The 16,304-nt window shown below is 40.0% G+C and overlaps 1 protein-coding gene across 11 annotated transcripts in view; it reads right to left on the bottom strand.

Moving 5' to 3' along the window:
• Positions 1–878: 878 nt before the first annotated feature.
• The window catches only part of GABRB1 (gamma-aminobutyric acid type A receptor subunit beta1), a 128,087-nt gene continuing 112,661 nt past the window's right edge, over positions 879–16,304 (bottom strand). For 4 of the 11 annotated variants that reach the window (XM_042052963.1, XM_042052968.1, XM_042052967.1 and 1 more), the window contains 4 exons: positions 13,159–13,296; positions 12,898–13,050; positions 11,328–11,578; positions 879–4,481 (listed from right to left, as the gene is read on the bottom strand). In XM_042052963.1, the coding sequence (XP_041908897.1) occupies positions 4,134–4,481; positions 11,328–11,578; positions 12,898–13,050; positions 13,159–13,296 (890 nt within the window). In that variant the 3' untranslated portion in view covers positions 879–4,133. Of the gene's footprint in view, positions 4,482–8,708; positions 10,126–11,327; positions 11,579–12,897; positions 13,051–13,158; positions 13,297–16,304 lie in introns of those variants that run through there. The other 7 variants (XR_006020467.1, XR_006020468.1, XR_006020469.1 and 4 more) reach the window with 7 other exon arrangements.

Below are 16,304 nucleotides of genomic sequence, written 5' to 3' on the forward strand. Positions count from 1 at the left end.
TGTGATCTCCTGCCTTCCTTGGGCTGCAGTGTGGTTGGTTGCCCATGGGGGTAGGAAGAAACATACTGGTACAGTCACAGATCTTGGGAGGTTATGCTTTGTAATACAGACCCCATTTAAAAAGTATTTTTTTACATAACAGATATAATCCAGCCTTTTTTTTACTAATACTCCCAAGGATGTGTTAGCAACGCATCCTCAGTATGTGAGAATTCATGAGAATAGGCTCAGTGGTAATGGGAAACAGCTGCTGGAACACGGACCCCAGGCCCTGGGTGACTTCTCTCGAGATTTATGTCAAAAAATCCTCCACTTGCAGTACAAAGGGAAGAAACATTTCCTGTAAGGGTGAACTAGGTGAACCAGCAGATATTCTAAAATAGCAACCTCTGTGCTGTTCAGTGGTAGCATAAAGCACTGTAATGTCAAAAATATTACTGTTTCATTGAAGAGAGTATTTTTTGTGTCGAATAAGGTTGGGGTTCATCAAGCTTCTTTCTGCCAGAGAAGAGGGGTGGATTAAGGTGAGCTTTGTCCTCTGCTAAGATAGCTGCTTTGTTGAAACTTGTAGGAAGGTAGTATCTCATAGATCCTTTCTGTTTTGTTATCTTTTGGTTGAAATTATTAATGGATTCAAATATTGTTGGGAGACTCCCAGGTAGGCACACAAATATACATGCTCAGTAACAGTAGAAACGCAATGCCTTGGGAAACTGAGCCAAAAATGACTTCCAGTAGAAATTGCATGAGAGCTGCACAAACTGTATGGGAGTTTAGCCAAAACCTCATTAGCAATAGGATCTTATCTATGCTGATCTTGAAGTCTGGTTCCTAAGGGTAGGGAAACTACGGAAGAACAACAGTGAGGGAACTTAACATTACAGCATTATTCACCTTTATTGAGTAAAGTCAGCCAAATTACTCCAACCTATTGGTGGGAAGAGATTGTGTTTCTTTTCTACTCCCTAATTTCTAGCTCCAGATGGCAACATACCTGGCTAACCCATCAACAGACTCATTTTGCCATCCTATGCCACTAATAACCAGTGGCTTGCCCTTGCTGCCAAGCTATTGCTCTCAGGTGAGAAATGTTTTCTTCTGCTTTTTACTCTAGAAGTAGTTGTACCTACAGTTAGTGGCTCTTGCCTCTGTATGTGGTGGGGTTATTAGTCCCCACTGCCAAACTTTGCACCTAGAGCTGGCAGCTGTTTCCTGACTCAAGGTGGTGGCTTCCAGCTCTTGATGCAGATAGGCCTTGGTGTATGCTGCTCAAAATGGGCTGCAGGGCTGGGATTTGGATTGGCGGCATCTATTCAACACCTCCTGGGGCAGAAGGGTAGACACTCCTATTTTGGAACGTGCTGTTCTTAAGGACTTTTGCATTTGCATCTTGTTTTGTTAATGGCTTTTACTCTGCTCCATTCTTTTGTCTTTTTTTTTTGCTTGGAGCTGCACAATATAACTGCTTTTACTCCATGTGCCTATCATCTGTGCCAGAAGTATCTGGCTGAACCAGAAATTAGAAAAATATGTGTATGCAGATGTTAGGGGCCTACAAGAAAAAAATGCTGAAGACCAATAAAGGTGATCTTTGCCCTTGTAATCAAAAATAAAGGATCCTTTTTTTTTTTTAATCTAAAGTCTTCTTTTCATGTCGTGTTGGATGTTGGGTCTTCCAAAATGTTCAGTGCAGCTGTAAGGAGAGAGGTTGTATCATCTCTTCACCACTGGATCAGCTGGGCTTAATTACTAAGCTGTGGTCTGTCCGTGAATATCTTTGGCAAATCAGGTAATGCAAAAACATGAGTCACTGACAGTTGTCATGTTTTACACCGCAAATCTGCAGGATGTATTACTTTCTTTGAATTAATTTTTGTGTATAACCACAAAGCAGGCAAATTCAATGACTCATGGACTTACTCTGTAAAGTCTCGTGCCAGTTCAAAGAATTCAAAACCATTTAATGGGATAGGTGTTCGGAATGGAGAGCACATATGGTCCTACTGCTGTCTCCCTCCTGGGGCTATTTCTTGCAGTTAAAGTTCAGTTTGCAAGGCTTCCTTGTGTTCTCTGTATTCTTTATTTTACAATACCAAAATAATATTGTTAGTTTCCACTGAAATATTCTTGATATAAGCACTACTTAACTATGACTAAAGACTTAATCAAACTGTCCCATGTGGAACTCTTGTTTAAAAATTATTTGGAGTTTTTTCAGGGAGGGGATAGGCATACATAGCCTTTTCAAAAGAGCCATTTGCCTGAATTAATATTTGTCCTGAGTCACCTCAAGTTGTACTCAGTGGCTGATTATCTTGTAAAGCTGTGCAACTCCTTAGTAGACTGGAGGCTAAAGATTGTAGCAGCGGAGAGAAGACACCTGAGGAGACCACCATTGTGCTCCGTTGAACCCGGGATGAGACTGGGACTTTGGAGCCCACATAAAACCTGATAGTTTCAAAGACCCCCTTATATCAGCAATGACAAATGCCTGGTTTGCAGCCTTACAACTTTTGTAGTGAGTAAATTAAACCTATTCCCTTTCTTGTTTGGTGATTGTATGATTCCAGACTCTTCCTGGAGAAGCCTGCTGCACAAAGGGAAGGGGCAGCAGGTCCTGGTCTGTGAGAAGGTTCAGGTCTTTCACAACATGACAAACCATAACATGTAGGAGGGTTTCATTTATTATTATGTTCTGATTGAAGAGATTTCAGTGTCAGTTGGCAATAAAGTCATCAGCTGACGTTACTGCCAGGCAGTGAGGAACTACTGAAGGAGATTTCCACATCACTTTGTTTGCATCCTGATGAGTGTTTCTTTCTGTACCAGCTTCCATTGATAGTATCACCTCTGTACCTACATAGACTCTGTTGGCTTGTATATCTTGACTCTCCTAAAAGTATGAAACACTTGCAATATGAAAAAACCCAACTGATAATAGTTTCAATAAAATGCTGTTAGGCAGCATAGCGTCAGCGCTCTTAAGAAACTATTGGCAACAGAGAAGGGAAATGGATTTAACATCGATAGGAGATGACTGACCTATTGCTTCTCAGTTGCATGGATGTTGCTAGCCCTTTGCCTGTGGCTCCTTGGCTGGAGTTGTATCAGGCAATAGGCAGCCAGGTAAGAAGAGGCAACTCCTCAGGAGTGCACCCAGTGTTGCCGGTGTGCCGTAAGACTCAGCTGCGTCTCCTGGTCCTCAGCGGAATAAAGAAATCTGAAGGAAACTCTGTGCAGAAATTTCCTCAGATCTGTTCCCAGAATTCTACCAACTTTTGGGAGAAAGTTGCAATTACCAGCCACAGGAAACCTGGGAATTAAGAAAAATCTTGGCCTGGGATATCCCTCAGAGTTGCTTCAAAGAATGAACATGCGTTTGTTTTCTCCTTTTTAATAAAAAAATACGTATGGCACAATTGTTCTCATAAATATCAACTTTGCTACTTTGTGGAAATAACAAAATTCCATTGAGATCAAATCAGCTGATTCCTTGCTTGGAAACTCAGTGGGACTTCTATCTGCTATCCTTTCTTTCTTTTGAAGATCTCTGCCTCTGAAAATGTGATTCGACTTCTCTTTGAGTGACACTTCTCAAACACGCTATGGAAATACTTCCCAGTATAACTATTAAGTTTGAAGTGAAGCACGGTGCAATAGTTATAATCCTTTACACTGTAATTTCTTCAAATTTCTCTACACTCTAAATGGTGAAAGATAGTGACATAGATACTACTAGTAGTTTGACTGTGTTGTTTGGAAGCATGCTGCTGTGAGCTGCCAATATGTGATAAGAAATACAGTGGAACAAATTTTTACTCCACTAACAAAAGTTATGTTTGGTACAGAAAGGTCATGGGTGATGCATAAACTTTGTAAAAAACAAGGTAGAGCAATTTTTCTCAAGATGCTCCTTAAGAGCTGATCTGTACTATTCTGATCTAAATGTTGTGAGCCTGGATTTGTGTTGGGTTGTTGTTTTTTTTTAAAAGCTTAAATCTAGAAGTGTTCCACAGCTGAGTATCTTACATTGAACATGGAACATTATAGCTACTGCAGTTCTTCAGAGTTAATGAAATTGAGAAGGAAAAGAAACAAGTCTATGTGAGTCTGTGGTAACATTGTTGCATAAATTAGTGGACATAATACAGCCAGTAAACAACATTGAAAAGAATAAACATGATGGGAAAGACCATTCTGGACCACTTGTCTATCAGGTTAACATCTGTCAAATCAGGGATTTTGACTTTGATCTGGGATGCCCTCCTTCGTAAATGTCCTTTTTTATGGAGCCTGTGCCTGTCCAGAGCACTCCTGTTGTAGAGGTCTCTGCTGGAAGTGGCTCTTCTGTACTGCAGGTTGGCACTGTCGTACGTGTACGTGGTGGCTCGGGGGTCACGGAGGCTCATGGACACATCTGTACTGCCAACGTCATTTCGTATTTCAAGTGGTCTGAGAAGCATGTTTCCATGGGCATCAACCTGTGTCAAGGAAGGAATGTGGATTAGACAAGTTCCTCAGCCAGCCCAAGGTGTTTCCCAGATGGACCTTGTAGCTCTAGTGTCGAGGTGCTCCTGGGGCTGCAATGACAATCATGGCTGCTACAGCATTCACAAAAGTGAAAAGATACTGATTACATTTTCCTGACTAGTGTGAAATTAGCTATTAAATATCTGAGCACCTTCCATCCTCACTCAGCTTCTTGGTCTTGTAGTTCAGTTAGTTGTTGCATCCTCTGTGAAGTAAGACTTTTGTAATTTTCTTTTACTTGGATCATGGCCTTTATGAAATACTGTTTTTTAAAGTCTGTAGACTGGGTACCTGAAGCTTTCACATACTTGAGGTGAAAAGAAAATGTTGCTGTCTCTGCCCATTTTAAACAGTTTTTGACTGTTTTAGTGCTGCAGATTAGTTTCTAAAAGTTTTGTAACAATGGGTTCATCATATGAAGAGCATGTAGATACATGCATATTTTATCAGTTATTGTAAAATACTCATGATGAGAATTGCTTTTGGGCAATTACTGTATTACAGGGATGTAAATCATAGCATACTTAACTTGTTCATGTGCATATAGAATAACCCATTTTATTCAATGAAACCTTACATTCAGTTGCATTTTTATGTATTGGTATCAGAAGCAGTTGTTTCAAATATGTTTGTCACTTTATTTGTGCTATTAGTCAGAGCACTGTTTTAAGTACCTAAGCAAAGAACTGAAAACTGCAACCAGTATGGGCATGTCTGGCACAAACAACTATGTGTATATATAAAATATTTTTCGTATCATTTTCTTTCTTATGTATGAATGTAATTAACCATGAATTGCTGCGTTGCTACAAAGTGTTTTCCTTTTCACAAATCTTTAGTTTTCTACATGTTTGTAGTAAAACCCCTTTTGAAAAGTTTTTGTAGTGTTTCCAGGCTGACTTCTGACTTCTCCATAAAGACTTACTATATGTTTCAAATTCACAGATATTTAAACATTCACTGTAGCTCATATGAGGGAAATATACATCAGAACAGAGGCCTCTTAAATGAAACTTCAAGGTCTTCACCTCGAGGCTTGAATATTAATGTTGTTTTTGATAAACTGTGGTATTTGACCTATCTCAAATTTATAACAAACTAGACCATGTCTGTGGATACCTTTATATCGGGAATAAGATATTAATTATAGACAATACCTAGTCTTGTGAAGCACTATTGATATGCAATGCTTTGTTTACATTCTGAGCTTTACATTTTTAGTATGACATAGCAGAGCTAGGAAAGGATATTATAATCTACAGCAGATTTGAAGTATGTGCAAGAAAAGATTCCAAGCAAAACACACAGGGAAAACCAGGCTCTGTGGGTTGCTGCAAAGGAAAGCTGGGACCACAGAAAGTTTCAGTTCCACCTGGCAATGCAGAAGATGTTCCTTCCCATCACCAGGAGAAATCTTTACACCATAAGTGCTGGCATATTTGCACTGTGCCAGACTAAGCACTTAATAACTGAAAGCAAAGCAGTGAAGGGACTATTCATGCAAAAACCACACAAGAGAACTGAGGGGTAAAAAAGTCTTCTAAGTGAAGTAATAAGTCATCACAGATACAAAATGCACTAGTCAGGTTAGGAAATGGATTCTGTATGTGCTGAAACAAGCATTCAGTGGGAACACCCCAGTTTCTACCGTAGTTTTGGTGGGAAAAGTTCACATATTCTAGGTTAGAAAGGCCAGCTTGTCACAAATCAGCATGGCATTTCAAAAGTTTCCTTGAGATATGGGCTACCCAGTTCACACTTTTTAGGTCAATTCCTCAAATCTAAGAAGGAGGATTTAAGCTAGGGTTTCCTACTCTCCAGAGGACTGCCATAACTATAGGACTATTCCTTTACTCTGAAGATCTGACATCATTTTTGTGGAAAAAACCAGTGATCTCAGAGTTGTCTCTGTGAAAAGAATTTGGTTTTAATTCTCAGAAGATAGGTCAATCTTTTCTTTCCAGTTTTATGAAACAGCTCTTTCAGCTGTCTTTGATTACATAATCTAATATGTAAGATAATTGAGTTTAGTGTTATAATAATAGTAACAGTAATGCAAGCATCATTAAGCAGTTATTAAGACTTTTCTTTTGGGACGACAACTCATAACTGCCTGCACTCTGAAGTGATTCACAGGGATCTTTCTTAAACTAATATGCTCTGACAATTTATTTTGAGCCAAGCAGTGTCTGAATTCCTGCTCTAAGTGTTCTGAATGAACCTGTTATTTTAAAAACAAATTTAATTTAAACCATTTTAGGCAAGATTATTTGCATGTCATGAAGCAAGTTGGTCTTGGAATTGCAGGCTTTGCAATTCAGAACAAAGAGCCTTACACTGATCTTGACTAAATTAGCTCATGGAAGTATAAAAGATGTTCTTATGTACCTGGTAAAATTGCTCTGTGCAATTTCCCACATCATTACAACCCTTTCAGTATATTTTGAAGTTCACTCCAAAGAATTAAAACTTGTGCAGCTGATCTGCTGCTGAGCCAACAACTGTGGTGAAATTGTTCTCCTCAGATGCACTTGGTTCATTACAATCTAATTGTAATACTAACCCACACCTCCATCCATGGTATGACCACCCCGCCTGGGCATGTGCTCCGTATTTTATTGCCTCTATCTTTAAGAGTGAAGCAAGACAATTTTACACCAATCAGTAACAAAGGTACATATGACTAGAGTCACTGAAGTTCCACCTAAATGTAAAGAAATAGGATACAAATAAGTTGAGAATGGGGAAATGTTAGGGAAGACTTCATTGTAACTACTGGCATTGATCGGTGGGTTGAATCTGTCTTCTACCCCATAGGGAAGCCTATTGGGTAAGAATCACTCTATGTGTGCTGAATCCTTTCATTGGGGATTAGCATTTTTCTGTGTATTGCTTTAAATATGTTTTTGCAGTCAGATACTATCACTGCCAATCCTTGAACCTTAACCTGTCACCATTTTTTATTAATGAACAGTGATATTCCATAAGCTGTTAGTGTGAGTCCTTCACAGGTGGTGGCAGTTGCCGGCAGTGGGTGACATAAAGAGGAAGACCCACTAAAGGGTCATAAACTGGGAAGATGTGCTGAGGGGTCTCCCTTAGGCTGTCCCTGACTAAGTCAGTCAAACCACCCTCTGATCCAGCAGGACAGTTCAGTGAAGGGTCCCCCTAACAGGACACTGACAGACTGGTCTTGGCTTTCCTGGGGCGTTGACAAACAAGTCGAACCCTAAGGGTTGAGTAAATGTCCCCATGCTAAGGGTCAATGAAACCTCCTTTTTTCATGTGACACTTAGAAAATTAGTTGCCTGCTCAGGATCATCGAATGATATTGTATGTGTAAAATAGTTAAAGTAACAAAAAGAAAACAACCCACAACAACGGTCCTGTATTGACCACATAAAGAGTAGTCAGACAGCTCTAGGGGAAGTGCATGTTAGCATTCCTTGACAGAGAATGGGTCTCAAATGCTTAGTGCTGTCTGGAATGAATTTTTACCTATTTTTTTTTTTTTTTACCTTAACTGTTGGGAGATAAAAGGTAAGAACTTCTGTTTTCTCTCAATACAAACCCATTGTTTCTTCCTCTTAAGATGAAAGACTCAGGGCCATGTTATTCATACAAGCTATCTTATTGGAACAAATGCTGTAGTGTTAGCACAATCTGATCTGCAAAGAAACAGCTTATGCTCAGCAGGGCTGTTCTAATTCACAAGGAGGTTTACTTGAAGGTTAAGATAGTTGCGTGGTTATGTGCTTCCCTTCTTTTTCTCCTTCCAGTAGCCACTGTATTGGAAAATTGTATGTTTTCCTTGGAGCCTGTGGCTGGTCTCTGGCTTTCTATCCCAAGTGTTTAGTGTTTCACAGAACAGTTGAAAGGAACGTGTGATGCTGTGCAGAACTGGGGAGACAATCTATCACTTGCCTTGTGTTGTCATTTATGAACCTTTTGATGGCTCAGCTCCTTTCCAACTCACATTATGATTGCATTCTAACTTTTTCTCATACTTAAGAGGTATCTTCTGTGTAATTACTATTCACACTGTAATTGTCTGGGGGAACAAGCAATTGTATGCATGGACAATCTCAATATTTTTTTGCTGGGTGGTTTGTCCTATATATCCATAATTATGCCGGTGTCAGTGACATTTAGCTTTGACAAATGAACAAGGAGATATAAACAGTCTTTATGCTTTATTCAGAGAAACAGAAAGATTGTTTACTACAAATTAATATTTTTAATATTAAAAATAAAAATGGCATAAATTGTGCAACTGGAGAGACTTCACTTCCACCTTCTTCAGTCTGTAGAGCAAGGAACAGCCACCTAAGAAACAGCAGTTCAGTTTCATTTTTCATCTGGTCTTCTCTATACTGTTAATATCATATCGTGGTCAATTGCTGAGTGTTGCTCACACATCTAAAGCTTGTGTAATCTGGTGAAGGAATTTGAACTCTTTTAGTCTTTGGAGTTGTATGTCACATAGGAACAATCGATATCTTCACCTGGCACAAAGAGATGAAGCACTGTTACATATTTTCTAATAGTTACTAGTCCCTGTATGGATAAGTGGTGTGGGTCAAGAGTAAAAGGGAAAAAATATCCTATAGCTATACATACTTACAGCTGTACTTCTTTTATGCTAAAAAGACCCCTTTCCCCTGCTCTGGTGCAGGCACCATAATACCAGTGAAAACTCTCAAAACATGATGGAGGGGGGCTGGGAGTGGTTTCACTGGAGGGCACATAACCTCACTGTGTCCCACTGCTCCGGTCATTGCACTCTTCCTGCCAAAGACAGAAATACAACTGTTTGGCATCAGCATTTCTCTGATGAGTAAAATTAATGTTCACAATGTACCACATCAATATGTGGGATACAAAATTCACTGATACCCATTCACATGTGTGTGTTTATGTATATGTGTATATGTATGTATTTAAGATCACAAACCTGTACTGTACAAGCAGAAAGCAGTCTATTCACTGAAAGTACTCTCAGTTTCAGAATGAGATTGCTGTCTGAAGCGTGAGTACTTACAAATCCTGGTACAAAGCATGTATGACTTCCTTTTTCTGTCAGAAAAATGCTGGTGTATGCATGTGGTGCTTTAAAAACTTTCCATCCCATTCTGAGTACCATTCTCAGTGTAATCTTTGCTGCACAACATTTAGACAAAAGCTTTTAGGTATGAGTTATGGCATTTTTTTAGTTAAACAAACTCTCCAAATATGTAGGAAAATAACTTACCTGCACTCTTATCCTTTACTCAGTTCAGTGCATGGGGGCACATGTAGCCAAGGCTGACCTCTGAAGAAGTCTTGATTTCCTCTTTGTCATGAATCCTTGCTGTGCTGCTTCTCACCTAGGCTGGGTTATCTCAGGAGCTGTTGAGATAGCTGGTCAGAGTGTGGGTTGTGTTGTTTTTTTCCCTTCCTTATTTTCCATAGAAATGGATAGACAGTGTCTGTGCACAACAATCCATACTAGGGTGGCTTATCTCCTCTGCTCTGTGGAAGACAGTACTTTTTGGGGTCTTGGAGACTGCTGATTGCCTGAACTGAATTTGTGCCCTCACTGTAATAAAGCATCGCCTACACAATGGGACAGAAGGCAAATGTAAGTAAGAACTTTTAATGGACTCGTGAGTTCACTGATACTGAGAATCTGATGGCTTTGTTAATGATGCATAGCTGTAGTGGTGGGACACCAGACACACAGCTCTAGAATCAGCTATCACAGAGTTTCTGAAATGCACTTCCTGATGTGTATGTGACACTAACCATCTATCAAGATAAAGTCTTACTTGTTAGAGTTTTATGTGTCAGTCTCATTCTTCAAACTGAACAGAGGGCTCGAATACAATTTTGTCCAAACGTTATCACCTCAGGCTGTAACAGTACAGAAGTTTACAGGACAGCATAGGCAAGTTCTCATTAATACTTGGATGTAATATATTATAAGTAAAGCAGAGGAAAGAAGAAAATTTTTGGCTCATTACAATATGTATTTCCCCCTGAATCAGACTGGGCCAAATACACCTGAGGCTTCAAAGGGTTTATTTCCAAAAAACTGGGAAAAAGTGAAATTGGTTTATAGACGTTTACAAGCGCTCAGTGATGTATTGCAAAATTAAACTTGTCCTCATTAAAAATACGTCCATAGTATTACTTCCTGAAGTTTTTCTGGCTTGTTGTTTTTAAGAGGGGATAGTTGTGTTGTGCTTGAATTTAGCTGAGGGAAAAATCCTGACATCTGTGAAAGCTGTTAAAACCTAGCAGCAGCATTCTTGTGTTCCTCAAAGCTCAGTGCTACAGGCTTCATTCAGGGCTCACTGAAGCAACAGAGCCTATCTTTGCTTTTCATTTTTGGTGAAGTTTCTGTGTGTAAAGAGGAACTTTATTATAAACATTTCTTCTATACCACCTTCTAAAGCAAAAAACCATACAGTTGAAGTGATAAATATTTAACTTCCTTGTACCCCTTGTATTTCTTCTCTGCTGCAAAAAAATGTGTCCTGAATATTAATTTGCATTTTCTGTATTTTCTTACTCTTCTTCTCTGCTGCAAAAAATGTGCCCTGAATATTAATTTGCATTTTCTGTATTTTCTTACTCTGTTTTCAGTTGAAGATGGAACAGACCATATGTTGCTGTAATCTCCTTAAAAAACAATTTTTCTCTAGGCAATCTTAAATGCTTTTGCATGTTTTCCACCTGTGTTTATCTCTACCATCATATACATGAACCTTGTCACAGTAAAAATAATGTCTGAAAAGACAGCTTGAACATTTTACCTGGACTCTATTTGTTTCCAGTTTGCTCTTCTTGCCTGTAGCATGTCCTGCCCTGCCTGCTGTCTTTTTCTGATGTTGAGGTCCTTTCCCAAAGAAGATGTAGTTTACAAAGGCATATTCCAGCAAGGCCAGGAACACAAACACAAAGCATCCCATCAGGTAAATATCTATTGCCTTGACATAGGGTATCTTCGGCAAGGTCTCCCTGAGGTGGGTGCTGATGGTGGTCATGGTCAGCACAGTCGTGATTCCTGCGAAAGGAAGAAATAGACATCGACTAATAAGACAAGGAAGGAGATTTGAGCACAAAAGGCATAATGGCAGCATTGCAGTTCTCATGCAGATGGATTAATTATGTGATCAGATTCTTAGCAGCCTAGGGAATGCGTTTTGCAGAACTGGAAAGGAAGATACCCTTGCAAGGCTGCTGAGAGCACCTTCCTTGGCTTTTCCTGCAATGGAGGGTGAATGAAATATTACCTTCAGTAACTCAAGCTGTGTCGGAACATCTTGCTTTAATTTTTGCAAAAACTGTGCTAGGGAATGTGGTATTAGCTCACCTGGATAGCAAAGAGTTGATTGCTGTTCTTTCTATGTGAGAAAATGCTTCTCACTTTATTTACAACAGTAGCTCTTCTTGACCCCATAGGGTGATTTGCATTGCTGTGGGGATCTGGAATAAGTATCTAGCTTTTGATTGAAAATGGAGGGTTGAAAGGAGAAAGGGAAGCCTTTTGATAAAGTGATGGTCTTTGATGAAGTGATACGTATGCTTTTGCCAAAACAACTTTTCCTATTAACTAGGTGCTTGCAAGTAAAGCATTTCCATCTCATTGTGTTATCCACTGCTGGATGTTTTTTTTCTCATATGTGTTTTTCTTTTAGCTGGATGAAATTACTTTTTAGTCTGGTTTAATCACAGGTCATTAATGCACGTAGATAATAGCTCTAAGCACAGATGTAACAACTTTAATTTGCAGAGAGGTGAGACAAAATAGAAGTGGGACAAACTGGCTTTCTGGAAATAGAGTTGAAAAACATATATGCCTTAAAGCACAGGTAGTGGCAGAAGATCTTCATTCTTATGGAAAGTTGTAGGAAGGAACACGGTACGGGAAAGAACCAACTCTGTAGGTAAAACAGACTGATTTGGTGTAAGCTGGCATATTTCCACTGATGTCAGTAGGATCTTGTGTATTTATTCCAGTCACAGATCTGGCCTGAGAGGACACTTTCTAACATCAACAGGGATTGTTCATGAAGCACAGTGTAGATACCCTTAGATGTCTGAATTAGACTTTTACGCTCCACTTTGGAAGCAAAATACTTTTGGTCTGATCCAAAGACCATTATGACAACTGGAAGTCAGTCAGGATCCCAACCTATGTGCGGAGCAAGGGCTTCAGATGTAGGCAAGGTCACACCTGCCCGCCTTCCTGACAACCAAGGCCCCATGCTGCCTGTGTAAGATCCCAATTAATGATGCTTCAACCATCAGTATGGATTTGGTGCCACTGTTTTCAAAGGCAGCAAGTGTCTATGTAGTTCAGTCATTTTGAGAAGAAGTTACCTAGAGCAACTCTGGCTGCAGAGGCATCGTAATTGATCCAAAAAGATACCCACGACAGAATTGTAATCAGTGTGGAAGGCATATAGGTTTGCAAAATGAAGTATCCAATATTTCTTTTAAGCCGGAAGCTAAGTGATAATCGAGGATATGCTCCTGAAAGAAAGAAATCATATAATGACTAATGCCAAACAAAAGGAAGGCACTGATATTTCTGGGCTGCAGGAAGGGGGGACAATTTTTTTTTAACTTGCCAGTGCTTACCTGTTGTAAATTCCACTCTCTTTGATACCATCTTGTAATCCACAATAGAAAATTGTGGGAGCTCGATGTTATTAACTCCTGTTACTGCTGACTCTCCTCCATTCCAGTAAAATTCAATATCATCAGTAGTGTATCCATCTGAAACAGAGGCACAATTTGATTATTGACTTTTCTTTTTGTTTTATTACTTTGCTTAAATAGTTGCAGTTCAAGTGGAAGGAGCTGTGGTTAATCAGGAATTCAGCCTTCTGTTGTGTGACATTCCTGTTATACAGAAGCCTCCTCTATACCCTGAGGAAGCTTCTAGATGTAGAGGAAGAGAAGACAGAAAACAAGGGCAGAATTCGTGATTAAAATTTGTTTTTTAGCTAGCTCTAATACAACTACTTTTCATTCAGGCTTGAGTTGCTCAGTTGCCAGCAGACAGATACATCATCCGCAAAACTTTTAAACTCTCTTTGGAGGAACTCTGACAGTAAAACCAGTTCAGTTCCCAGCTTTTCATTTGATTTCCTATGCAGGATGTGCCAAAATAGAGGGTTGGGAGCCAGTGGAGGCAAAGATGATTCCAGAAGAATTAAGGTGCCTGTAGTATTACCTGACAATGTCTGTCAGAGCTGTAGGTAATCCTTTGATATTCATGAAGCATTTTATATTTTAATTAGACCATGCCATCTTTGATCTTCTGTTATCACAGAAATATTTCTTTTTTTACTCCAAACTAGCACCTTTCTTCTGTTTCCTTTTAACAGTGATGTTGATTATTTATAAGTTAATTAAAAATTAATTTGCCATCCTATCACGGGAAATGTTAACATTATTGTTACCATTTTCAGAAATATTTTGATTGAACTCAGAAGTGACTGAGTTTAAAAAAAAATCTTGCAATTGACAACATTTTTGAACTAATATTTAAACTGATTTCACTTTATTGCATTTTTCTACTTTCCCCAGATATCTACCAAAGGAGAGAACATCTCATCTATTTTTAAATGTTTCCTTCAGGTGTTAGATTTAATCAGGCTTAAATCATATAACACAGATCAAATAAAACATGTGTTTGAATTCAGAGCTTTAGAAAACTTGACAGTACTTTTGCCAGTTGAACCACCCGTAGCATCAGAAGCCTCCACAGAGATAGGAACCTATCCTTTCAAATGCACAAGTAATGCAATATCTAGCTAAGGAAATGAGTCTTGAGATGTCTTTTCCTATGATGGTGCCTAGTAATAGCTTCATCCCTGGAAGGCTGACCACATGCAGAATAGATCCGTGTTTCCCTGGTGACAAGCAGAGAATGACTTGCCGCCAGGCTCCAGAGATTGCTTGGAAAGTCTGCAGCTATTGAACAGCTATCTTTTGATGCAAACACAGTGATGGGCTGAACAGTGTTAAATGTTCACATGTTTTATTTCTGAACTGCTCAGTGCCATGGTGTTCTATCTGAATTGCTCTGAAAACCACACTAACCTATGTAATATGGATTGCTGCTTTAAGCTTAAAACTGTGCCTTCCATTACTCATGCTATTTTTATTTTTTTCAAATGAACCACCCCAGGGCTGTGACACAGAGCTCTGCATGGCTGGTTTTCATTCCTTTACACTGCAAAAGGTCAAGGTAGCTGCTTGGTAGTAGGACTTCAGTAGCTTCTTTAAAGGCTTTGCACACAAACCACAGGGCTGACAGGAGCCACATGCAGGGTGTGATACAGAATGATTGAAAGTGAATGAAGACTGCTAAGACTGTTTAAAAGACCAAGACTGAGATTGGCAGGGAAGTGTTAACTTCATTTTCTTGCAAATCTGTATTATAAAAACTTTCTCTTGAATGATTTCTCTTCTCAGAAAAGGTGGTGCAAAACAGACGGCATTGGAACTGTCATCTCATAATGAAAGGTATTGATTATGAGTAGACTTGGTACCACACAGGCATTCTCTACATGAGGTGATACTCATCCTTCGTCTTTAGGTGACAGAATAGAAAACAAAAGGGTTATCACTACCTAGATGTTGAGCAGGTACTTGCTGCAAAGTCACAGGTGAAAGTTTAGGTGTGAGAATCCTGAATTCTCCTTCAGGGTTTGGAGGAAAACCATGAAAATGATTCTTCTGTTCTGTGCTGTCATCACCTGTTGACCTTTTCATATCCTGACCTCCAATTCTGCTCTGATTGTGCTGCTTCCTTGGACAGTGAAGGCTGGGACCCAGGGCAGAGAGAGGAGCTACCTCCAGCCCTCAGGAGCTCCTGACTTTTCTTGCAGCCTCTTAAGGCAGCTGCAAACAGCCTCTCTGCAGTTTCTCTGATGTTTTGATGAAAGAGGGAATAGCTTGGCACCTTATTGTGGCTGAAATTCTCTTCCCTGAAGGTGAATTATTAGTGATTTAGTTGTTAAAACCCACAATGGTGCCAAATAAACACCTAGGATATCAAAAGGCAGATTTCAAAATGAAAACAGGCACAACCTCCTACAAAAAGATTGCACCACGTTATTGATACACTGTGTGGTGATGTTGGATCTTTGCTGTCAGAGACTGAAATATTACAGTCTATGACTTAAACATTTTCTTAAAGGACTTTTAAAACTGTATTACAAAAGCTGTAAAGAAGACCACTGCACCCTGAATGGAGCCCTGACTGAGACCTTACACTGCTTGCTGATGAAGATAAACCAACAACTCAGGGCTGGGGACATTCACGGAGCACAGGCTTAACACTTCTAAGGTCCCAGGGCTATCAGCTGCCAGGCTTGAATAGACCCCCTACACCAAGGGGTGGAGGGAGGAGAGGCTTTGGGTATCTGGGAAAAGCCTCTGGTCAGAGGGGCAGTGACTGCCCATCCTCCACTGTGCAGAGGAGCCCAGCTGAGGGGTCTTCACCGGGGTGGGGGGAAGCTTATCCACAGCAGAAGGGGTGACATGGCCCATCACAGGGGCCCTCCAAAGGGGTCCCCAGACCCTGCCCCAGAGCACCAGAGATGATGCAAAAGACCCTCAGTGTTGCAAGGAACAGTGTGAAGCCAGCCCCTGCAAGGGAGACACGTGGGCGTTCCCACCTGGCCCACAGCATGTATTAATCCACGGGATTCTGCACTCTTGGGTGTGTGGCAGCGTGGTGTGGCAGCGGGGTGTGGCAGCCGGGTGTGGCA

This window comes from Corvus kubaryi, unplaced genomic scaffold (genome assembly GCF_017639235.1).
Source record: "Corvus kubaryi isolate FWS band 111438036 unplaced genomic scaffold, C.kubaryi_AGA036_p1.0 split1-131, whole genome shotgun sequence".
Taxonomy (NCBI): Eukaryota; Metazoa; Chordata; class Aves; order Passeriformes; family Corvidae; genus Corvus; species Corvus kubaryi.